Genomic DNA, 25,172 nt, shown 5'->3' with positions numbered 1-25,172 from the left:
ATAGATTTTCAGCTCAGACTCGGGAAGATGGAGAATATACTTCCTTATCCAGAGTGAAGAGGTTTGATAGTGCCTTCCTCCCTATGTGCAGGGAGCAGGCATCTCAAAGGAGAGGGCAGACGCATAGCTCATGGCGCTTCGCAGGTCAGGAGTCCTTTCTGTGAGAACTCTGCTCCAGCCTGAGATAAGCACGGTGGGCAGGCAGGATGCAGATGTTCTTATTTCCTGACCAGTCCTGAATGACAGAGCTACTTGGTTTAGGCACAAAATGACATTCCATTCTGGCCTCCCAGTGTCAACAGCATTGTCTGATCTATGTGGCAGAGAAAGAGTAATCCCGTGCTGTGGACTGGGGCCAAGGGTTGCTAAGAGGCTTTTGGCATGTGGAGAATAGGGAATTCCCACTCTAAGTCACCTGCCAACCTTAATCACAGTTCTAGGAGAATAAAGAGACTTGTGCAGAGTCAAAGGGTCAGATATCACAAATCACTCCTCAGTGCTCGAGGCCTCTTAGCAGCTTCTCAGAGGAAAAACATCTATGGGACACATTAGGAAGAGACTGAACATTTATTGTCTGTTTCCGAGGGGCATGAAATAGGAATCTTCTGTAACCATCTCTTCAGGATGTGAATCCCAATAAATGACAAGACCCTAGTCACTATCCCCCGTCCCTGCCTCGCTCCTTTCCTCCCTCCCTCCCTCCCTCTCTTCCTCCCTCCCTTCTTTTGTCCCTTCGTCCCTTCCTCCCTCCCTCCCTCCCTCCCTTCCTTCCTTCCTTCCTTCCCTCTTCTGAATCCTGAGAAATTGGAGCTGCCAAAAGCTAGCCTTCCTGGGCAATTGAAGAAGGCTGAAGCTTCTTTGTGAATATAGGAGAGAGGAGAGGAGAGAGAGGAAGCAATGAGCTAAGGCCGAGCGCATCTGTTTCAGGTTAATTTGAGTCTTCAATGAATTTATTAGCAGAACATTTTATTTTTGAAAGGATTTATTTTATTTGTAGGGTGTGTGTGTGTGTGTGTGTGTGTGTGTGTGTGTGTGTGTGTGTGTGTGTGTGTGTGTGTGTTGTGAGTGTGAGTTCTGATGCCTGCAGAAGTTGTCAGGTCCCCAGGAGCTGGAGTTACAGGTAGTGGTGAGCCACCTGTTGTGGGTCTTGGGAACTGAACACAGATCCTCTGCAAGTGCAGTATATACTCTTAACTTCTGAGCCATCTCTCAAGCCCCAGAAGTTTTATTTTAAATAATTATATTTCTTTAATCTGAAACTTTAAGTCCAGATAAAACACTTTCTTTTCTTGGTTGCCTTGGTCATGATTTCTTATTAAAGTAATAGAAATAACTCAGGCAGGGAGCTTTATTTCATTTAAAATTGATGCATTTTATTTCTATTATATTAAAAATAGATTTATTTTTGTTTCACATATATGGATGTTTTGCCTGCATTTATGTCTGTATACTGTGTAATGCAATGCCCATGGAGGCCAGAAGAGTTCGCTGGATCCCCGGAACTGGAGTTCCAGATGATCTGAGCTGCCATGTAGGTGTTTGGAACTGAACCTGGATCATCAGAAAGAGCAGCAAGTGCTCCTAACCACGGATCCATCTCTTGAGTGTTTTCAATTTTTTAAAAATGATGTTAAAAACATAGAGTCGTACATAATTACAAAGTGGCATGTGATGACACTTTGAGATGTTACATCACTCCTGAAAAATAATTTCTTTATGAGAACAACACTCGAAGTCCTTTCTTTTTGTGCTTGAAAAATGCAGTGTGCTATCTGTCCTCACCTTATAGGTGTTGCCAGGACACCAGCGCTTCTTATTACTGTAGTCCCGAACTATGCTGCAAATGCATGCTGTCATCTCCCTCGGGCGACAGCGTCTTTAATGTTTGGTTGACTATAATCACATTTGTCTAATTTTGCTTTTGTTTCTTGTGCTTATAGGGTGTTGTCTAACAATTCCTTGTCCATTTTAAGGCCCAGAACGGTTTCCCTATGTTTTCTTATACAGTTTAGCAGTTTCAGTCCTTCCACCGAAGACTCTGATGTACCTAGAGCTCATTTTTGTAACTGGCGCAAGAGAAGGCAATCGAGCTTTATTTTTATCCATGAGGAAAACGTCTTTCCCAGAGCCAATAATTAAAAATACTTTACTGTCTCTAATGCATCTTCTTAGCCCCTTCTTAATCTGTTCATTGCACATGCTTCAGGTTTTCAGCTCTCTGTTTGGCTCCATTGGTCTGTGATTCTGTTTTTCTGCCAAATTGCTTTGGTTGCTTTGGTCACGAAGACTCAGTAGTGTAGAGTATAAGGGCTCCTGTTTTTTATATTTTAAGGTTTGATATAGATTTTAAGGTTTTTTTTTTTTTTTCATGACAGGGTTTTTTTGTGTAATAGGCCGGGCTGTCCTGGAGTTGCTTTGTAGACTTGGTTGCCCTAGAACACACAGAGATCTCCTAGCCTCTGCCTCCCGAGTGCTGGAGTTAAAAGTGTATACCATCATGTCTGGCTTGAAGGCCATTTTTATCCATGAGGAATATTACTGGTATTTCATTAAGATTCCATTGTATCTGTAGACTTCTTTGGATATAATGGGCATTTTTAACAAGTATATATTTGAGACATGATCTCATCATGGTCAAGTTATGTAGAATTTGCTACGTGACTAGTCTAGCCCCAAACTCACATAGTTTGCCCTCCTTGGCCTCCAAGGAGCTTAGTTGTTAAAGAAGCACACCACTATACTTTGCTGTGTTTCACATTGTTTATTATAGAGATCTTTCACCTTTGTTTTAATTTGTTCCTAGGCTATCAATTTATTTGTGAGATCAATCGTGAGACTGCGTCCTTGACTTACATATCAGATACCTTGCTGTTGCCATACACCCACACCATTGAGTCTTGCTGTGTGGGTTTTGTGACCTAAACATTTGCTCAGTTGCTTATAAGTTGCAGTCATTTCTCTGGTGGGAGCCCTGGTTCTTGTGGACAATACTCCGAGCTTCATGTGTGGACCTATACAATATGGGAGAGCCAGTCGGGGAGGAAGTGTAGGTCCAGAGGTAGAGACAGCTGTGCCAGTGGGGTATCAGGTGTGCCTTCATCTGCAGAATCTGCTATTGCGTGACTCAAATCAACCCCAACATAGCTGGAAAAGGGAGGATGGTTGCACATGGCGCTGGGTCATGTGAGGATAATTTTGATGACGTGGTCAGCTGAGAAGCTTGATACAAGATTGTTGCTGAGTGAATCAAAGGCAAGAAAAGAGAACAGGGTTGTGCGGCTGAGTCTTGTAACTCGCGATACATACAGAGTACAAGTGAGCGATGAAATGGTGAACATCTTGTGATCATGGTAGCAGGACACAGCGGATACTACAGAAAGAAGAGAAAGAGAAAACACTGAGGAATTTCTGAAGCCCTGTGTGCTTTAGACCTATGAGCTAGATTCTCTTCCTTTGATGTTGGGTCAAAAGTGGGCAGATTAACAAGCTGGGAGAAAAGTGATCAAAGTAACATGTGGTTCTAGGGATAACGAAGTAGGTAAAAGGAAGTTTACACAGAGAAGTGCCAATGTCATGTAGAGCTAGTTTCTACTAAAAGATGAAAGAGTTGACAGAATTAGGACTCCAGACAGTCCTGACACAGGAACAAAACACGCCTTTAATCCCAGCACTCCGGAGGCAGAGGCAGGTGGATCTCTGAGCATTTGAGGCCAGCCTGGTCTACAGAGAGAGTCCAGGACAGCCAAGGCTAGGTAGAGAAACCCTGTCTCAAAAAACAAAACAAAACAAAACAAAACTAAGAACCAAAACCAAAACCAAAACCAAAACAAAAACACACAAAAAAACACCTGCCCCCCAACCAACCAGTGAAAATGACAATGGCCTCTTTGTAAAATGAGCTCAATTTTTTTTCTCCATGTTTTATCTTTTTATTATGAGGGAAGACAGGAGGGTCCACGAGGAAGTCAGAGCACAGCTGGTGGACTGATCTCCTGTTCTTTCCTTTCATCTTCATGGGTTCTGGGGACTAAACCCCGGGTGTTCATCTTTGTGACAAGTGTTTTTACCTCCAGAGCCTTTCCTTCAGCTCCGTAAGCTGTCTTCCTAAACTTGGACCACAATGTTATGGGCAACATCTTTAGTTCCATGTTGTATAAAAAAAAAATAACGCTAGAGACATCTATGACCTCAATACTTCTAGGCTTGCATATAAGTCAGCAATAAAGCAAAATTCAGGGGGCCATGCAGCGACTATAGCAGTGACAACCCTTTTGTCTCCACATCCACACAGGAAAAAAAAATGACATGAGTGAGTGATTTACCATTGCCCGTTTTTCATCAGCTGAATTGCTTCATTGACCTTATGGAGAGGCAGGGTGTGGGTAATCAGTGGGTCTAGGTTAAACTTCTTTGCCATATAGTCAGAAACCAGCTTAGGCATTTCCTCTTTGGTTTTCCAGCCTGGAGATAGGAGAGAAAAAAAAAAAAAAGAGAGAGATTTATGAAAGAGTCCGCCCAAGAGGTCTCAATGTAAAAGAAAAGGTGTGGTGGGAATGGGGTGTTGGTTGGGCAATACCGTGTATGCACGCATGGAATTCTCAAATGATAAAAAGGAGATTAAAATAAGGGGGGGGGGGAATGAAGGAAGATAGGAGGGAAGACAGGCCGTGCTAACTGCTGGAGATGGTTTCTTTTTCATCCACTTGCCCTAGCCAGGACAATTGCAATTCTAGCCATACAGCCAACACACAGGGTTATGCTTCCCCAGGGGATCTCTGATGCTTCAGCCACGGAGGAGGTGATTCTAAGCAATAGAAAACAAGTCTCATCTTGTGATGTTCCTGTGTTAGGTTGTAATTTCTGTAGATCAGCAAATTCACATGACATGTACAACGAAGGCCACAGCCTTGGGATGCATGCCCTGAATGAATGGAAAGGTTAGAAATCAGGGCTGGAGGAGTGATCCCGTTGGGAGAACATATGGCTATGTGAGTGAACTCTAAGCTTGCTCTTCAGCACTGTACATTCTAGAAGCATAGAAATGGCTCGCTCTCTCCCTGCACATGCACATGTGTGTTTGTGTGTGCGACATTTGTGTGTACACATACATCTGTGCTTTTGTGTTTGGACATGCAGCTTCCTGAACAAATGAAATAATCCATGGAAAGCGAAGACCATCACGGTAGCCATCTTACAGAAGCAAAAGTCCATGTGTATTAATTACTAAAATGTGTTCCCTGAGAATGAAGGTGATGAGCAATGAGGCCAGCGAAAGCAGCGCAAGCCTGGCGATGAATTTTCTTTATTCTAGTGAATTTCAAATAGTGTACATTCTGCATTGCGCTAAGAACCTTAGTCATTGAGTTACTACCCAGAATTCTTCAGCTTCTTCTATAGAATAGGAGAGCATGGCACAGCTGCAGGGTGTCATCTTCTCTACCTTGCTTACTTTCCTCTATTTACAACTTTGTGTGATAGGATTTTGGCAGATGCTTGATTTTCTTTGAAGGAAAAAAAGAGGCAGATAAATCTTGAGAGGTGGCTCAGTAGTTAGAGCACTGGGTGCTCTTCCAGAGGACCTGGGTACTGTTTCTTACACTCACAAGACAGTTCAGCTATCTGTAATTCTGATTCTAGGGGATTTGATGCCTTCTTCTATCCTCCACGGGCACAAGAATGTTCAGGATACAGATATACAGACCAGCAAAACACGCACACACAAACACCTACATGAATAATTAAAAATCAAGTATGTGTTCAAGAGCACAGCCTATCGTATAAAAGAGAAAAGATTCATTTTTATTAATATTTTAAATTATGTGTATATGTGTATATGCCTGTTTGTATGTATATGTGTGTGTCCCAATGGACACTTATATAACTTAATTGAGGTGCAGCTATTGATTTTGATACTGTTGGTGCTTGAGTAGTTTTGAATCTAGGGCTTTAGCAGTTGATTGCATATCTTGTCACTGAGCACCTACCCAGCACCTTCCAGTGGTTCTCAACCTGTGGATGATGATGCCTTTGGCAAGCCTCTACTTACCTCCAAAAATATTTACATTATGATTCATAACAGTAGCAAAATTACAGTTATGAGGTAGCAACCATAAAAATAATTTTATGGTTGGGGTCACCATAATGTGAGTACCAGTTTTAGGGTCACAGCATTGAGAAGGTTGAAAACCTGTGACATAAACATTGTTTTGTTGTTTGTTTGTTGTACAGGCAAATTACAATTTTTATCTCTCCTTGCAGATAAAAGATAAAGCTTATGGAGAGATAGAGAACATAGCTAATATCCACTCTCCTAATGTAGGTCTTAAAAAGAAGCTGCTAACCTGCACTTCCTGTTTACTAGGGTAAATTAATTTTATTCCTCCTCAAGTCTCTGATGGGGTTGAAGACCAGATAGTTTAGTTTTACAATTAAGTTTAGTTGTTTACGGGTTAAGATGTTTTTAGGTCTAGACAGATGTTTTTAGGTTGATAGAGATGAGATATGATAGGTATTTATTTACATTCAGAATTTTAGACACAGCAAGATAGGAAAGATGTTTTCTTTAAGGTTGCCAAATACATTGGGCTGGAGAGATGGCTCAGAGGATAAGAGCACTGGCTGTTCTTCCAAAGGTCCTGAGTTCAATTCCCAGCAACCACATGGTGGCTCACAAACATCTATAAGGAGATCTGGTGTGCAGGTGTGCAGACAGAACACTATACATAATAAATAAATAAATCTTAGAAAAATTGTTTAAAAAATAAGGTTGACAAATACTAATAGCCAAAACACTATGAATATAGCATTTATATAATTCCTGATTGTTTCATGGTTCTTCTTGCTGTATGTAGCTTATTGAATATATGTGTAATAATATAAATTTATATGTAAAAAAGAAAAATTTTAAAAAGCTGAAACAAAAACTGCAATCTAGAATTGATTGATGTCTTTTCTTAGGTACTTTTGACCCACTTAAAATTTTTTTCCTCATTCTATCTCCTCATTTCCACTATTTGCTGTTTCTTCCATACATACCTCCCAAAACAGAGCCTCTCAGAGCACGTCCTGAGAAGAACAGCTGGCTGCTGAGGGTGAGTGGAACCCAAGATGCTATTGATCCAATAGTCACGCAGAGTCCATGGTCATTGTGACAGGAGGCCAAGGCTGTTGCCTGTTGTAAAGCAATGCAAGACAGAAAAGGAATAAAGCCACCTACATCAGAGTTGGACCCACGTCTTACTCAATTGGGCTGCTTAACGGCACATGAGTTACTTTCTGAGTTTCTCTTTCGGTTTTGCAATAGTACCGACATTACGAAGATGTTCTATGACATAAGAAAGACATGTTTCTGCCTTAGAACAGCACTTGGGATTTCATGTAGGATACAGAAAATGGAATAAGGATGAAGACCAGCACAGCTGTGGTAATAGAAGGAACGATGGTTATTGTGAGGACTGTTAGTGACGTGGGCAGTTGGTTTGAGTTGACGTTTTTCTTCTAGCTATCCAAGGGGACTTCAGACATTTGTATAATATGACATGCTAACAAAACAAGCCCCACTGTCTTCCCATCAGTCATTTTCAGAGGCTGCTTCTCAGGACAAGACTGCGGTAAAGGCTTTGCTGTGCTTCCTCGTGTAAGAGGATTATCTATGGCTAACCTTAATAGATTTTGAATGCTGGGAAAAAGACCCAGGTTGGAAGGGACTCCTCTTGGTTTTCTATGTAACTTTCTGGAAGATGGATCCGTGCAACAACAACAACAACAAAAAAAGCATCATTCTTTCAGGACCAACGGAAAGCTCTCCTCAGAGTCTTGTGTGACTCGTTTTTGTTTTTATCTCCACATGTGAACCATGTTCAGGCAGAAAACCACTGCTCTTTTTCTTTATTTTTGGAAATGACTCATTAACTCAAGATGAAGAAATGCTTTTCTTGGCTCAGAAGCTCACATATAACATGAAAGATCTTACTGAAAGTAAAAAGCTCACTGTTTTATAGGACAATTTAGTGGAGCCTTATCTCACTTAATTATCTGTCTTGAAAACCATAGTCATCCCAGGCTGCCTGTTGTTCTGTGATCAATGAGTGGAAGTTCTTTATGTTTATTTGAAGGAAAAGTAGGCTGGAACAGTGAGGGGAAAGCAGACTCAACAGCAGAGTTGTAGACTGAGTGGAATGGTGGATGGACAGCATGTCCTAATAGGTGTGACACAGACTGTGGCAGTGCACTATGTGAAGGTGTGTCTCTGTATATTCAGTTGTTAGTTCTGTACAGGCAGAAAGCTATGGCCTAGCACCAGCCTCATATTTTGCCTAAGGCAATCCAGGGTTTTATCTGAGTGGCTTTAGTAAAGATCTGATGGACATGCTGGACAGAAGGGAAAGGTGGCCCTTCCGTGAACGGGTGTCTATGAGAAAGAGTTCCAACTTGGGAGGGGAGGATGCGTCAGTGTGACAGTGGGAGAAACAGACATACAGGCCTGAGAGGGAGGGAAAGAAGTAACTACTTAGTAGGTCATGGGATAGAATAGTCTGGGCTGAAGTTAGACGCTAGCAGAGTCTGCCTAGCTAAACACCTAAGCTTTTAAATATTAATAAGTCTCTGTGTCTTTATTTAACCACTGGGAGGTCGAAGATTAAATAATGGACCACAAGGAAATTAGGGAAATGTGGATGGGACTCAAGGATGTTCATTCAATTAAAATATTAAATGACAGCTGGTGTAATACACTGGCAATTTTCACTTCCAGAGATCACATACCACCGTTTCTGCATTTCCAGTGACCTCAAAGCAGAAGTCTGCGCCACCATTCATCATATCAAATAAGACTTTTTGAATGGGTTTCTCGAAGTCCTGTGGGTCAATGCACTCAGTGGCACCCAACTCTTTGGCCTTCGCGAACTTGTCTTTGTTGATGTCTACCGCGACGATCCTGGATGCTCCTGCCATTTTACAGCCAATGATGACAGACAGACCAACACCTCCGAGGCCAAACACGGCACAGGTGGAGCCTGGGGTCACCTGGGCATCAAGACAAACAGTCGAAAGCAAAGGGAACATGATCTCCCTCTATGGTAGAGAGTGAAGCCAAACCTATCGTTGCCTGAGGGAGCATGTGCAGGGAGCTGTGCCCTGGTCCTCTGCGTCCTCACTGACTCAGGGAGGCCAAGACAGTTGCCTTTCTTGAGACGGAAGGAAAGGACATTTTCAGGTGGCAGTAATGCAATGCAATTTCACTGAGTCTTTTCCTTAGGGCCGACTATTTCTTTAGTTGTAGATAGTTTTGAGATCTTTCAATAACCTCCATCTTTTTGCTTTTTGCAAGTTCTGTTTCTCTGGGAACTCCAAATCACTTCAGACATAATGCTCATGGTGCCAGTTAAGCCTGCCTGCCTTCCTCCTCCCTCCCTCACTTCCTTTCTTCCTTCTGTCCTCCCTCCCTCCCTCCCTCCCTCCCTCCTGTCCTTTCTCTTTGTTGAGCCGTGTGTAGTGGTGTACCAATTTAAGTTGAACCCCTTCCAACCCGTTACAGCTTGCATCTTGCACATGTTCTAAAGATGTGTGGTGTCATAAGTAGGTAGCAGATGCCTCTGAAGGAGCCCAGTGGAGAGGAAGCATCCTGGATGCATGTCCTGTGTCCAGGGGTTCTAGGACACTGGCTCTCCTTTCTTTCTATACCCTAGCCATACTCTTTCCGTTCCTGGGTACATGAGATATTCAGCCTTGTCCCACTGAATGTCCCCTGCCATGGCACACTGCCCCATGACACCCCCAAGACCACAGAGCAAAGCAAGCACAGACTCCAACTCTGAGGTAGTAAGCCAAAACCACACTTCCTTCCTCGCAAGGTGACTGTGGTAGATATTCTGTCACGGTGACACAAAGTTGTCTAAGACACATCCCATCTCTTTGTGTAGCATTGACACTAAAGGGCAGTGGATGAAGCAAAGCCTTAAGTATCAATGTCCGCTTAAAGAAGTGAGCTGGGGAGGTTAGAGTGATGTTCCCGAAGGGGTTTCACTGTAGCCTAGTCAATCAGAGTGACAGTCCCTTGGCCAGTGCAATCCCCTCTCTGCTTGTTTTCTTATTTATTTGTTATTCACCTTGGGTTGAATCCAGGACCTTGTGCACACTAGGCATAAGCTCTATCCTTGAAGCAATCTTCAGCTCATCCCTTTTTCTTTAACATTTGCTACTAATTGATATACTATTCAATTAAAATGTAAGCTGCATGACCTGGCCCCCCACAGCAGAACAGTGTTGAATGAAATGAACCAGAATACGGAAAGGTACCATCCCGGTGTAATTGTGTTGTATTTAAAGTCTGCCTACCTGTACTCCTGAATGGCATGGAGTGCATGGGCAGGTGGGCAGATAATTCGATACACTTCACAGTGCTGAGAGGTAGTTTGTGTATGTTTCTTTAGGTAGTGTGACCAGGCACTGCCCTGACATTAAGAAGTGTTTCACTTCCTCATTCCATTAATTGTATTTTCAAGTGATATAAATGCCCCTCACCTTGGCAGAGTTGATTGCAGCGCCATAGCCAGTGGCAAACCCGCAGCCAATTATGCACACCTTCTCCAGAGGAGCGCTCTCATCAATCTTGGCAACTGACATTTCCTTTATGACCGTGTATTCAGAGAAGGCACCTATAGAAATAAACTGATGCACAAACTTCCCCTTGCAGGTAATTCTGCTGTTGCCTTCAGATGCCAGATTTGCCCTTGACAGCCTTTCATAGATGAAAGGAAACAGATTTTATTTTTTATTAAAAAAGCTTAAATCTCTTCAAATGAAACAGAATTAGACTTTCAAAAAGACAGTTATAAAGACTCACCTAATTTCAGCACAAATATTGTTCTTTGAATTCAGGCACGTGTTACACTTTCCACATTGTGGGATGCACAAGATGATAACTTTATCACCTAAAGAAGCAAAATAATTTATTGGGATGAAAGTTTTTGGAGTAGTCTGGTTTCCTAGGATGCCAGTAGCAAGGCGCCAAGAAGAGTTGATCATGAAGAATTATTTCCACACTTAATTGTTCCTGGTGAGAAACAGTTATTTCCAGGGTCCCCATCTGGCCCGAAGCTGGGGCCAAAGCTTTAGGAGCTGGTCCCAGCCTGGCCACCTTGGAAGAAGCTTTTGGAGTACTATGGCAAACAGTGTAGTTGTGTGCCGTCAACTACGTCATATGTTTTCTACACTAACTTCGCTGTGGGACTAGAGTTACGGTAGTATAAGGCCTAGGATCGGAGTACGCTTGCCCACAAGCCGTGCTCTTGTTGTACTTGAGCTCTCCTGTGGAGAGCAAACGCGTGCCTATATTTTTCATGCTCTTTGTATTTCTATGTCCAAATCTAGGGGAAGAGACCAGTGTTTGGGATGAGCTTATTGACTGCTTCGTTGATTGTTTCTGCCAAGCAGAGCAACCCATTCTAGATTTTAATGCAAAAGCTTTCTTGGGTTTGAATATAAATCCTGAAGTAACCCCAGAAGCTGGAAAGGCAGAGAGAAACCGTTGACAGAGAAAGCCATAGGGCAAAGATGCTGTGAAGGAGGAAAGGGAAGAAAAGGGGAAGGGACTAAACCAGAAGGGGACAGGATAATACAGAAGGAGAAAGGGTGAGCAAGGATAAATAACACTAAAAATGTTGGAAAAAGCCATAATGAAACATTATTTTGTAAGCTCACTTAACAACAAACATATAATAAATATGTATATACGTATCTATATACATGAAATATATACATATATCTACACCCATCTATACATATCTATACACACAAATACATATCTACACATGCATACGTATATACATATCTACACACACCCACACACATACACATCTTGCTTAAATCGAGTTGCTACACATAAGGTGACAGCACTCTTTATAGGAACCATGGGCTATCTGAACACCCAATGCAAGGGAAGGGACACCTCTGTTCAAGGAGATCAAAGAGACCCAACCAAACAATGTAGGCAATTGCCCTCACATTATTTAAGTGATAGTTTGGTGGTACATTTAGGTTTGCCTGTTGCTTGCAATTTTTCTCCTCACTTGTGCCTGTGCATTCTACTTCAAAATATAAATGTGAATAATAAGCCTCATCACAACTGTGGTGCAGTTTAGAAACAGGTATGACTCCTCCTCACAGAAATGGGCAGGGTTTCCCCTTTCGTTTTGTTTGCTTCCTTATGGCACAGTTAAGGGATGGCCCTAAATTGGGTTCCAAGACTCGCTGTTTCTTGAGCACGGACACTGCTTCTTACCTGTTTTCACTGTGCTTACTGCCTCTCCCACACTCTCGACTATTCCGGTTCCTTCATGGCCCATAATGGTGGGGCAAAACTGAGAAAACCCTTTTGTGTTCATTTTTTGTATATCAGTACCACAGATTCCTGTGGCCACCACCTGTGTGGAAAGCACAGAGGATCCAGGTTTGTCTGTTGTGAAGGTGCGTCGCCCCTGCTGCTCTCTGAAGGTTCCCAGTGCATCCACTTCTATTCAGCCTTCCTCATTGGCATCTGTCAATAACTGTTGTGTAAAGGAACATGGTGTTCTTCCTAGACAAACTTCCCAGATAAAATGATGATTTACAGTTCATTAGGGAGGGCGGGATGGAGTGAGAAGGGAAGCAGGGAACAAGCTGTGCATTAGTGCCTTTTCTACTGTTGTGGAAAAATATGGCCCCAAACAACTCACAAAGGGTGAATTTATATTGGGCTTATGGTTCCAGAGGGAGATTTGGGTAACAGAGGGGAGGCGTGGCGGCAGACAGCCAGAGCACGGAACTGAGAGCATACATCTTCAGCCAGAAAGTGATTCAGAGCGTACACTAGCTGTAAGGTGAGGTGACAAACTATCCAAGCCTGTCTCCAGCGTCTTCCTCTGGCAAGGCTGCATCTGTTAACAGCCTTCACAAACAGTACTATGAAGTGAGAACCAAGTATTCAAACACTTGAACCTACTGGAGAGGATTCCAATTCAAATCACCCCAGGTGATACCAAAGATCTGACTTGGCTCGTCCTATAGCTTGAGGATGGCAGTGTGGAAAGAGACGACTAATGATAGAATTAAAAGATTGAGACATAAGACAGAAAAGAGTGGGGCTGGAGAGACGGCTCAGAGGTTAAGAGCACTGTGTGTTCTTCCAAAGGTCCTGAGTTCAATTCCCAGCAACCACATGGTGGCTCACAACCATCTACAATGAGATCTGGTGCCCTCTTCTGGCAGGCAGGCAGACATGCGAGCAGAATATGTATAAATAATAAATAAATAAATATTTTATAAGACAGAAAAGAGTAATATTCTCTCTTCTAGCTAAAGTTTTAATTTATTTTGCAGAGACACTTACGGTTGTGCTAACAGTCCCACTTCATTGTAAGTCACAACTGTGTTGTGCTTGTGACACGAGTGCACGAACCACATTTAAACCTCATGGCTCTAGAAGTGCACCAAGCAATCTGGCTTGTGTTCTTTATTGTGCTCTCATTCAGTGGCCCTGGGTGGCTTTGTCCTCTTCTCTGTCACCATCACCTGCATAACAATGGCCACCAGCACCAGCGCCGGCACCTCCGATCAGCGTCTCCTCTGCTTGCCCATCACCTGCCTTGCTCCGTGTTTTGGTTCAAATGCACAGGTGTGAGAGTCAGACTGTAGCTTGTCAGACAGGGGCTGGATGTCTTTGAGTCTAAAGCTAGCTGTGCGAGTTGTGGCCTTGTTGGTGTGTGGTGGGTTGGTATTGCTAAGCACCACACTCCTTACTCATTAGAGAATAGATACCACAGAAGGTGGTAGGTAAGGTAACTTAGAAACAGCTATTTCTCTACAGTCCATCAGTAAAGAATACACACTCCCCAACACTCTAATGAAAACAATCTAATGATCTGGAGCCACAAGTCAGATGAAGTGCATTGGGATACATGCCAGGCCCAGCCAATCTACTGCAGAGCCTCTGAAATGAGGCGCCATCGACTTATTCCAAGCTCCCCAGTCATTCCAAGCATGTACCTAAGCTTAAAAAAAAAAAATCCAGGGAATCAGTTCTTATTCTACTTAGCGGTGTGAAGATGTACTAATCCTCCCTAACAGAAGCATATGTAGTTTTCCTTTTGAGGAGGAAGTTGTGTGAAGGATGTGTAATTTAGCGTGAACAGCTTTGGTTTTGATGTGCACACGTGGATTTTGTGTCACCTTTATTCGGACTTCCTTCGCCTTTGGTGGGGCCACGTCTATCTCCTCGATGTGAAGTGGGGCTCCAGGCTCCCAGAGTACAGCAGCCCTGCATCTGATCACCTGACCATAGAAGATGAAGAGAGAAAGCGAGACTTAGCGAGTTTTGGAAAACTCCTACATTACTCATTACTAGAAAGCACTTAATTTGTCTATACTCAGAAAGGGGGAAAAAAAAAAAAAGAATTGAAGAAGTCTAAATATATTTTGAAGGTAGTTGTTCTTACCCCAATATAATTTTTTCTTATGCGTTCAGTTTCTATATTCAAACTGTTCTAACAAATATCACCTGTGTTTAGGAAAGCACTCATCTCAAGGGATGGGTAACTATCTCTCCTCTCTCTCTTCTGAAGCAGAGCCTTGCTACGTAGCTCAGGCTGCCCTTTAACTTGTGGTTCTGCTGCCATATGCGCACATGCCACCATTCCTGCCCGGATGCCGTGTGTTGGCTATTACTATGAATGAGATTGCCCACTGGTTGCTTCAGGGCTGTGTTGATCCTACAGTGTGGGGCTATTTGTGACTCAAGGTGTAAGGGATCTTGGAGTGAAACAGTGAGTTATGGAGTACAGGGGGTGGTGGCGGCGATCAGATGGCAGTGATCTGATAGCAGGGCTCTGATGGCCGTGACCATAAAATGCTAATCATTGGAGACTGGTGTAGAGATAACTCGTGGCAAGGTAGGTCTTGGGGGTTCTTATGTCAACTATTGTCGAAAGATTGTTTATTGGGCATGCGACTGTTTATTTGGTGTGATGTTTAGACGATTTAAAACTTAAACTCTATTTCCTTTTAGCTAAAAACAAAAACAAAAACAAACAAACAAACAAAAAGATCCAACCCATTTTATTGTACCCTGGTTCTAAATGTTTCTTATTTCAGAGTTATATAAAGGCTCATTCAAATTAACAAGATAAATGCTGTTCCTCCTGTCATCAGCTAACCTAGATTCAACTACAGGCTTCCTGGCTAATGGGTTTGACACAGTTTTTATAACGTTCTCCTGTATTAACATTCATTTGTTTACAATGTTAAAATTGCCTTAAAACCATGTTTAGCCTAAAATTCTAAATGTGATGTTATTGACCATACAAAACTGTTCTGCTTCTTTTGGACTGCACTTGTGTATTTAATGTTTCAGCTTAACAGAGATAAAACCTAAAGTCTTAGTCTTTAAGTATTAAGATAAATTAGAATCAAAGTGTGTCTATTTAAATATTCTTAACCTAAACAAAACTGTGATCTCTGCCATCTTAATTAAAAAGCTAAGGATGTGTCCTGAGTCCTCATATAGAAACTGGTAAAATCTTTAAAACCCGGGAGAAACCTTTCTGACAGACTCAGTTATAATACGCTTTTCTCCAGGCCTTAGCCACTGCCCCGAGGGAAAAAACAAAAACAAACAAACAAAAAACAAAAAAAAAACCAGAGATCTGTAAAGCCCCCTCCTGGGGGGGTCCAGTTGAGCCAACTCTGGCAGGGACCTGTTTTAGATGTAGCCAAAAGGAGACACCGGTCTCACAGCTGCTGCAACCAGAATGGGAAGCTGGTCCCACAGCCTAGCCTGTTGGCAAATTTGGCTTATGGATGTCACTGCCCACATGCAGGCTTATTCTCTGTACCTAGTTACTGGAGGTTCGTTCAACCAGCACAAGAGCTGTGCACATTTCCAGCCTTCAAGCTCCTTGACCTGGTGGAGTATACAGATGGCTCTTAGATTCAGCAGCCTCTCCAAACCCAGGGGAATGCTATAGGTTTGTTTGAAACTCATACTCAGGTTACGTGGTCACATGGCCAGCTTCTATCATGGGAGACTTCAGGTATCTTCCCAGCCCTCTTCCTATGCAGGAGACCAAACTTTAACTGTCAGGTGTAGATACAGTCTACTTTGTTACCATTCTTTTAGCTAAAGGACAGTGACTACTTACAGCAATTTCACCTATGTCTTAAAGCTTCCAAGAAAGTTTTTAAGTTGGTAAATACAAGTTATAAAGGTCAACACATCTAAAAGGATGCTTTGTTTCTTCTGGTTGCTACGCTGTTGTTGTATAAACTGCTCAGAGTGTTGACACTCATCAACGGAGCTCTAGTTTATTAATCTAACTATAGAAAACATTCCACTATAAGATCCCATCATAGTTCGAAGCTCAAGATTTAAAATTTCCTTTTGTTTGTCTTTTTCTTAAAGTGTCTCTCATTGTGCTTAAATTATCCAGTGTTCTAAACAGAGGGAAGAAGCCCCGCTTTCCTGATGTGTACTGATGCTAAAGTGAGCTTTTGCCTTCTGCTCCAGAGGAGATTTCTGTCCTCCCCATGTTACTGTTCCGCGGAGGTCAAAAAGGCTTCTGCCTTCCCTTAGCTCGCCTCAGACTGTTTGTGCTTTTAACACAAAGTTCTTTTCCCAAGCCTCTACTTTGCTGTGTATCACTGCATTTTCCTACAATGTGTACATGTCTAACAATGTGTATTTCACTGCAGATTTCAAACAGTAATGATGCTAATGTGTCTAAAAATTTATCTCCCCTTACGAACTTGAAAAGATTCTTTAAGTCCATCTCTCAGGTCAAATGGAGTCCAGATAAGTACTGTCAATCCAAAGCCTAAGTTTCTCACCTATCGCCTATCTCTAAGGGTGGGGTTCCTTCTTCTTTTCCCTGGTTTTGGTACTCCCATCACATAACTACCTGATTGCTACCTTTCTACACCCAACACTAGCTAAATTCCCCCTTCCTAGTTGCATAAAGGCTTCCCTTTGTCCAAGAGACTGCCAGCACCTCTCTGGTTCACTGGGAGAAGAGGTATCCAACCTCTTGGCTGACCTACGATTAGGTTCGTTCCCATTGGGTGAACTTTCAGAAGTAACTTCCATCTGGTACCTGTCCTCGTTGTCCATAGCCGCTGTCCATATCCCAGTGCCCTGAGTGGCTACAGCTCCCGGCCAGCACAATCCACTGTCGAGCTGTGCTCGTGGTCATTGGTTAGTCCAGATGAGCTACTAACTGGTCTGCACCCACTTTTCCTGGGTCATTATCCATTTTCAGGGATGCCCTAATGGGTTACTGACCTCATCTCACCTTGGAAAACATCCAGAAGCCTGTTCCTTCTAACATGCATTTGGTATACCTTCTGAGAATTTCAAATCCCTATGCCCCCCCCCCCCACATTAAAGGTTTCTAAGCTTACACACCTCTGTAAACAAATTTAGACACATCCTAACTATTTTAATTATTGTCAACAATTGGGTAAAATGGAAGGAAGTTCCCATATCCAGACCTTTTTATTTGCTCTCTCAAAATTCTCACGAATTGTCAGCATTGTCACAAGCCTTTTCTCTTTGCTCTCCCAAGAGTTTCAAATGCATACCTAAAGTGAGTTTTCTCCCTAACCTACTAACTTTGTCTTCTGCCCACATATATATTCCAGCATCCTGCTAGACTTCCTACATCTGAGACATTGTCAAAGCAGCTACCCACAAGTGCTCCAGGGCAACCTCAGAAATTGTGCAAGCTGGACCTGCACTGTTCCTCCTAGCTGGACTTGCATTGCCCTCCCCAGCTGCAGATGTCAGACCCTGGACAGCAAATGCAACAACCTGTTTGGAACCTGGCCAACATTTCAGCCTTTTAAACCCAACCCTATTGCTGCCCTATTGTCAGCAGGAAGTAGTTAAGACATTACTTTGCCCCTTATCCATTTGCAAGAGGCTGAAATGGTGTGCTTCAGGCCTGGGGCAAACAGCTCCAGGTTCCCCCACCACTCCTCGGACCCTATCTGCTGCAGGACATGGCTGATGTAGTCTTTCATCTACCTTGAACTTTCAGGGTGGAACTTTCCCTTCCCCTTTACTATATAATCTGGACATTTTTGTTGCTATTGCTTTTTTCCCTTTCTCTTTTCCCTTTACGTGGAAGCCAAGAGCTGCTTCCAATGAACCTACTTTAACTTACCTTATATGAAACAATCCAATGTTCCTCATTTTTTAATTATAGGAAAAGGTAGGAATGTTAGCACTCTGTTTCAGTCCGCCTACCTATGATGTCGTTGATTACCTGCCATGGGGGTATGACCCTGCCCAGGGCCATATAAAAGGACAGACCCTCCACATGCTCTCTCTCTCTCTCTCTCCTCTCTCTCTCCTCTTCTTCTTATCTACCTCTCTCTCCTCTACTTCCTCACTGCCTCTCTGTCTCTCTCTGGGGTACCCCCCTTCCCCTTTTCCTTCACCCCCATGCTCATTTAATAAACTCCTCTACAATATATTATCTGGCATCTGGTACCTTATTATTACCTTATTATACCTTACTACCTTATATCTAATTATTAATCATATCACACGTACTGCAAAGTCAACATGTTAATTTGCAAACAGGCCATTCTTTCTCTCATCTGTACTCCAGAGAATGCAGTACACAATCTACTTTCCCTGTTTCAAACATCAAATCCAGTCACTCACCTAAGACAGAAACCCTGGAAACAGCCTTAATTTTTCTCCATCCTTCATCATCCTGAATCAGACATTTTCTGGGATCTGTGCCTTGCTCTCCATTCCTGATACTCCTATGTGCTCTGGACCCTTACTTTGCCTTTCACATGAAGCACCGGAAAAGCTTTCTGCTCTAATGGTGGTTGTTATCATCTTCAGACGGACCCACCGCATCATTGCATCTGACCTGTCCCAGGCTGATGCATTAGAAACGACTCTTCTTCCAGTTGTTTGACACCATCCATTGGCATCCCAGCTTCCTCCTCGGCTCTCTGTAGTCCTGTTTTCTGTCACTGTCTGCCTCAGCCTTGTCTTTTATCCACTGAAACTGTTTGGAGATGATCAAAAGGGAGACTTTTCTTGTGTCTTTATTTTCCTCTGTGCTTTTACTTGTTTACAAAGCCTTGTCCTCCATGACCTGGTGACTCTTTACTTCTCAGGTAAGTGTCTCCCTCCATGCCACCTTCTCTGGGAAGCCAGGGTAGATTTGAAATGCCCCATGAGACTGATGTCTTCCTGACCTCTTTTGTACTCCTTGCCTCCTGTTTAGGAGACAGACTATCTGTGCCTCCGAGGAGTCCCTAAGAGGGCTTCAAACGGGGAATCTGAAGTAGAGTTTGCACAGTCCTTACTGCAGCAATGACAAAACCAGAGAAGGGACTAGCATGTCACCGAAGTAAAAGGAAAGGGCGCAGAGGAGGAGATCTTAAGATCAAACGTCCTGTGTCCTGCAGGAGCCTAGCACATCTGGAGCACAATGGCATGGCCCACATGGACAGAGGACACCTACCTTGCCTACAGTGCTGCTCATGGTGTAGATGGAACTGTCTGGTGCCAGGAGAGTCTGATGGTGATTTTCACCGTGGAAACATTGACTATGTGTCAACCACTGGCAGCTCAAAGGGCTGGAATCTGAGCTTTCTGTCAGATAATCATTATACAAGTTTTTATGCTTGTTGCTTGAAGGAGGTTCCCATGAACCCAGGTGGTAGCTTTATTCAGAGAAAGAGCACAAAGGTCAAGTTGACCCAGTGGCTTCTTCCCGGGTTTTTGTCTTAGATTAGTGATTGGATTTGATGTTTGAAACAGGAAAAACATTCTCTGGAGGACAGATGAGAGAAAAAAAATGTTGACTTTATAGGACAGCCTGTTAATCATTTAACTTGGATGTTGAAATGTCCAAGGTTTGGATTTCTGCATTTGTAAAATGAGCATTGAGTACATAGTTTCTTTACCAGCTTATGTGGTTTCTCAGAGGAAATAAACTAGGCTATCTAAGGTCAGCAAGTGAAAAGCACACCCCTGTGTACACCAAGACGGCTTTGACTGAGAGCCAATAATTTTCATGAAGGGTCAAAATAGACACATTCCAAATAAGAGCCTTCACGGTGTTTTTCTCTCCCAATTGGGTGATCACATGATTTTTTCCCCTTAGTTTTCTTTTTAATGTGGTAGATTGCATTGATTATTTCTTACTGTATTTGTTCCATTCTTGAAATAAATGTTATGTGGATTAATTCCTTTTATAAAAAAGGATATGTGTGTGTGTGTGTGTGTGTGTGTGTGTGTGTGTGTGTGTGTATGTATGTGTGTGTGTGTGTGCATCTACTTTGCTGAGCATTTTTGGGCTTATACTTATCAGAGATACTTGTGTTAATTATCTCTCATGTTTGCTTTATTATGTACTTGGTTTTGGTGTCATGATAATGTTAATTTTATGGGGAAAAGCTGGGAATCTTTTATTCTTGCAGAAGAAAGTGTGGGGGCTGGAGAGATAGCCCAGAGGTTGAGAGCACTGCCTGCTCCTCCAGAGGTCCTGAGTTCAGTTCCCAGCAGCCACATGGTGGTTCACAGTCATCTATAATGTGATCTGATGCTCTCTTCTGGCCTGCAGGTGTACATGTGGGCAGAGCACTCTATGCATAATAATAAGTAAATAAATCTTTAAAAAAAGAAAGTGTGTAAAATCATTCTTAATCCATTAAATGTGTGAAAGAGTAAAATTCCTCAGATTTATATATATCTTTTGGGGGAGACACTTTAAAATTTGATTTCAATTACTTTAATAATTAGAGTACTACACAGATGACTTATTTCATGTTTGGTGAGTTATTGTAGCTGTGACTTTTCAGGAATGGTTTCATTTGCCTGTGTGTCAAATCCACATGTGTAGAGTTGCCAGTGTTATTTCCTTCTTGCCCCGTGGCTGCTGCAGTGTCTGTGAGAGGCCTCTGCTTCATTCTTGATTTTGCTCATTTAAGTCTCTGCCTTTCTGCCAACCTCATCAGAACCTTGTTAAGTGTATTATTGCTTTCAAGAAACTGATCACAGATTTATTCATTTTCTCGATGTCTAAAAGTCTGTTTTAATGTCTGTTAGCTTCTGCTGTTACTGCTCTTATTTCCTCCATTTGTCTTGCTTTGGTCTTATTTTACTTTCTATTTCTGGAGCCCTGAAGTATGAGCTAGAATTATTGGTTTGCAACTGCACCTTCCTGATTTGGTGACATAGTTGTGTAGATACCCTATTCAGTATGGATTTAGCTGTGTCACACAAAGGCTGATGGAAAAGTTTCAGTTTCATTCATTGTGATGTGTTAAGAAAATTCATGGGCTCGAGAGCTGGCTCAGTGGTTAAGACGTTGGCTGCCAACCAGGGAGGCTGCATGGGTCTGACCTATGCCCTCTGCATGGGTCTGACCTATGCCCTCTGCATGGGGCTGACTTATGCCTTTTGTATGGGGCTGACCTATGCCCTCTGCACATAGGTAACAGTTGTGCAGATTAGTCTTCATGTGGGATTCCTAAGAGTGGGAGCAGGGGCGGTTTCTGACTCTATCGCCTACCTTTGGGACCCTTTCCCCATACTGGGATGCCTAGTTTAGCCTCAGTAGGAGAAGATGCACCTAGTCTTACTGTAACATGGTATGCCAAGGTGGATTGACATCCATGGGAGGCCTCCATTTTCCTGAAGAGAAAAGGAGGAGGCATGAATGGGTGGAGGAGGAGGGGAGGGGAGGAAAGATTGGGAGTGGAAACTGGGGTTGGGATGAAAGTAAATTATTTAATTAATTTAAAAAAGAGCATTGGCTGCTCTGCCAGAGGACCAGGGGTCAACTCTCAGCACCCACACGGCAGCTCTCAACCCTCTCTATATCAAGTTCTAGTGGTTCTGACTCCCTCACACAGACACACATGGAGGTCAAACATCAATGCCCAGAAACATCAAATGAGGCAATTCCTTTGAGTCCTCCTTGCCATGTTGTAGAGTGTGGAATTTAGCTTCCAGTTAATTGCTAGTTCTCTTTTTATTGTAATTCAATTAATTCTGTTGTGGCCTGTTGGCGTCTTCAGAATGATTTCTTTTCTTCTTCTTCTTCTTTTCTTGTTTGTAGAGTTTACTTTTATAGCTTAGCAGCTGGTGTGTATTACTTAGTATGTCTTGTTGGCCTTTAAAAAGAGTGTGTACTTTTAGCTTGGGCTAGAACGTTCGGTAAACATGTAGCAGATGTTATGGGCATTATTCTTGAGCTTCCTCTCCTGATTTCTGTTTAGTATTTTTATCATACGTTCAGGTGGGTGTGCTGGTCTTCAACTCAAATTATAGACTGGTGCTGGTGTCTGTAGCACATGTGCTAAAATTAGGACAAGACAGAGATTGGTATGGACCTCGTGCAAGGATGACATGAAATCCAGGAAGAGTTCCATATTTTTGCATGAGGAGGAGAAGAAGATCATGTTGACAATGAGGATGAAGATAATGCAGAGAGTGATGAAGGAGAAGATAAAGATGATGAGATTGTGGATGTGGAAGTGAATATTGGATTTGAAGCTTATTTCATCTCAGATAAAAAGTCTGGTGGAATTATGAAATTACTGCAGCTATTTTTTTCCTGAGGCCACCTGTTAGTACCTGCAGAGATAATTGATCTCTTGATTCAGCAGAACCACATTGGAAATGTGATTAAGAAATGGATGTTTCAGAAGACAGTGATGGTAAAACAGGTAGACAAATTAGAGAATTGCTTCTAGTTAAAAAGTAAGCTTTTTATTGCCACTGGAGACAACTTCCAAAACCGAGCACCAGGCATGAAGATCAAGAATTAACAAATGGAACATTGTGAAACTGAAAGGCTTCTGTTAAAGCCAAGGACAGCATCAAAAGAACAGAACGACAGCCTACAGAATGGGAAAAAAAATCTTCACCAACCCACATCTGATAGAGAACTGATATCCAAAAGTCCAGAGTTGTTTTTCCTTAGAACAAATTTCTGCCTTATGGACTGCTCTTATCCCTGCAGCTGACTTCAGTCACCACACCTTGCATGTAACCCAGAAGGAAGCATCTTCCACAAACCTGCAGACACAACAGAAGTAGCAGCTAAAAATTCAGATACAGGTAAGTTACTTACTTTTCCCCTGGTGCCCATTTTCCTTGGGAAGCTTGTTTTGGAAGTGTCTTTCTGGCTCTGGCCTTCACCTCTACCCAGAATGTTCTGTGTCCTGTGCTGGGAACTCTGAATAAATACCATTCCTAGGGGCTGTTTTTCCAATCACAGCTCTGACTCCTGCTGTGACATTTGTACTGTCATAGTTCATCCTCAAACCCATTGCTCCCAGCTGGCATGGAGACTTTTTAATTAGCTCTTTTTCAATCTTTTAATCTCCTTAAATGCTGAAAAAGCATTTGACAAAATCCAAGACTTATTCATGTTAAAAGTCTTGGAGACATCAGGGATACAAGGTACATACCTAAGTGCATACCTAAGTGCAATAAAGGTTACATACAGCAAGCCTATAGGCAACATCAAACTAAATGGACAGAAACTTAAATCCATTCCACTGAAATCAGGAACAAGACAAAGCTGTCTACTCTCTCCATTTCTCTTCAATATAGCACTTGAAGTCCTAGCTAGAGCAATAAGATAACTAAAAGAGATTAAAGGGATACAAAATAGAAAGGAAGAAGTCAAAGTATAATTATTTGCAGATGATATGATGGTATACAAAGTGACCCCAAGAATTCTACCAAGGAACTCCTACAGCTGATAAACACCTTCAGCAAAGTGGCTGGATAAAAAAATCAATTCAAAAAATCAGTAGCTCTCTTTTATACAAAAGACAAACAGGCCGAGAAAGAAATTAGGGAAACTACGCCCTTCACAATAGCCACAAAAAACATAAAGTATCTTGGTGTAACTCTAACCAAGGAAGTGAAAGAAGTGTATGAAAAAAACTTCAAGCCTCTGAAGAAAGAAATTGAAGAAGATATCAGAAGATAGAAAGATCTCTCATACTCATGGGTCAGTAAGATTAACATAGTAAAAATGGCCATCTTACCAACAGTGCAATTCCCATCAAAACACCAATACAATTTTTTACAGACCTTGAAAGAACAATTCTCAGCTTCATTTGGAAAAACAAAACCAAAAACAAAACCCTGAATAGCTAAGACAATCATATACAATAAGAGATCTTCCAGAAGAATCTCCATACCAGTTCTCAAGTGGTACTATAGAGCAACAGTAATAAAAACTGCATAGTACTGGCATAGAAACAGACAGGTGGATCAATGGAATCAAATTGAAGACCAAGAAATAAACCCCCAAACCAATGGACCCTTGATTTTTGACAAAGAAGCCAAAACAATACAGTGGAAAAAAGATAGCATCTTCAACAAATGGTGCTGTTCTAACTGTATTTCTATGTGTAGAAAAATGCAAATAGACCCTTATTTATCACCCTGAACTAAAGTCCAAGTGGATTAAAGATCTCAACATAAACCCAGACACACTAAATTTGTTAGATGAATTATTAATTGTGTAAGGCTGAGTTACAAACAACCACTAAGTAAAGGGCATTTCAATTGCTCTGGAACTGCCCTCCCTTCCCTTCTTCTCCTTTACACCCTGATAATAATTTCCTTACACATTTGTGGTTTTACTATATATTGTGCTTTTCTAACTAATAGTTTAGTTTTGTTTATTACTTAGTTGGTGTGAATAGACTCATAGTGTATACACTTCCATGTGTTTTCCCCCTTAGTTCTGATTGTTGATTGTTCATGGTGCCTTTATTTATTTATTTTATGTGTATGGGTGTTTTGACTGCACGTGTGTTTGTGTACCACAGGTGTGCTTGGTGCCCCTGGAATCCAGAAGAGGTTATTGGTACCCCTAGGATTGGAGTTACAGCTAGTTGTCAGCTGTCATGTAGGTTCTAGGAATTGAACCCGGGTCCTCTAGAAGAGTGGCCAGTGCTCCTAATTGCTGAGCCATCTTTCCAGTTATTCACAGTGCCTTTAGTTGTGGGTTGTTTCTTACTGTTGAGCATTCCACTGCTCAGTCCACTGTAGTTTATGCTTCCCTCTTTGTTTCTTTCTGCTGTTTTGCCTTTTCTATTAGCTCATGGTGAGTCAGTGGCTCCATAAAAATTCTCTTCTTGCA

The 25,172-nt window shown here is 42.2% G+C and overlaps 2 protein-coding genes and 1 non-coding gene across 3 annotated transcripts in view; 1 reads left to right on the top strand and 2 right to left on the bottom strand.

Annotated features, from left to right (window-relative positions):
• Nucleotides 1–23,192, bottom strand: part of LOC127206191 (all-trans-retinol dehydrogenase [NAD(+)] ADH4) — a 55,629-nt gene extending 32,437 nt beyond the window's left edge. The window contains exon 1 of the mRNA XM_051165446.1: nt 23,139–23,192. Within this exon, the coding sequence (XP_051021403.1) occupies nt 23,139–23,156 (18 nt within the window). The 5' untranslated portion in view covers nt 23,157–23,192. The remainder of the gene's footprint in view (nt 1–23,138) is intronic.
• On the bottom strand, nt 4,315–17,219 carry LOC127206112 (alcohol dehydrogenase 6-like). The gene is made up of 8 exons (XM_051165406.1): nt 17,121–17,219; nt 14,206–14,307; nt 12,281–12,422; nt 10,844–10,931; nt 10,522–10,738; nt 8,764–9,024; nt 7,036–7,171; nt 4,315–4,461 (listed from the first exon to the last, which is right to left on the bottom strand). Exons 1-8 carry the CDS (start codon nt 17,217–17,219, stop codon nt 4,319–4,321), a joined length of 1,188 nt encoding a protein of 395 aa, XP_051021363.1. The 3' UTR covers nt 4,315–4,318.
• Nucleotides 22,338–22,440, top strand: LOC127206788 (U6 spliceosomal RNA). The gene has a single exon (XR_007832879.1). It is a non-coding gene; the product is annotated as a U6 spliceosomal RNA (small nuclear RNA).
• Nucleotides 23,193–25,172: the final 1,980 nt, after the last annotated feature.

Source organism: Acomys russatus, chromosome 23 (genome assembly GCF_903995435.1).
Source record: "Acomys russatus chromosome 23, mAcoRus1.1, whole genome shotgun sequence".
Classification (NCBI taxonomy): Eukaryota; Metazoa; Chordata; class Mammalia; order Rodentia; family Muridae; genus Acomys; species Acomys russatus.
Note: the sequence above shows the minus strand (reverse complement) of the source record. Positions and strands in the feature narration are given on the sequence as shown.

Bases quoted from the DNA above. Each gene is read 5' to 3' on its own strand.
- LOC127206112 (XM_051165406.1), bottom strand. From the start codon at position 17,219: ATGACCACGAGCACAGCTCGACAGTGGATTGTGCTGGCCGGGAGCTGT. The intron at 12,423-14,205 runs GTGACACAAAAT...CTTTCCACACAG, and splicing joins CGAAGGAAGTCCGAATAAAG to GTGGTGGCCACAGGAATCTG. The intron at 9,025-10,521 runs GTGAGGGGCATT...CTTGATGCCCAG, and splicing joins CTGCAATCAACTCTGCCAAG to GTGACCCCAGGCTCCACCTG.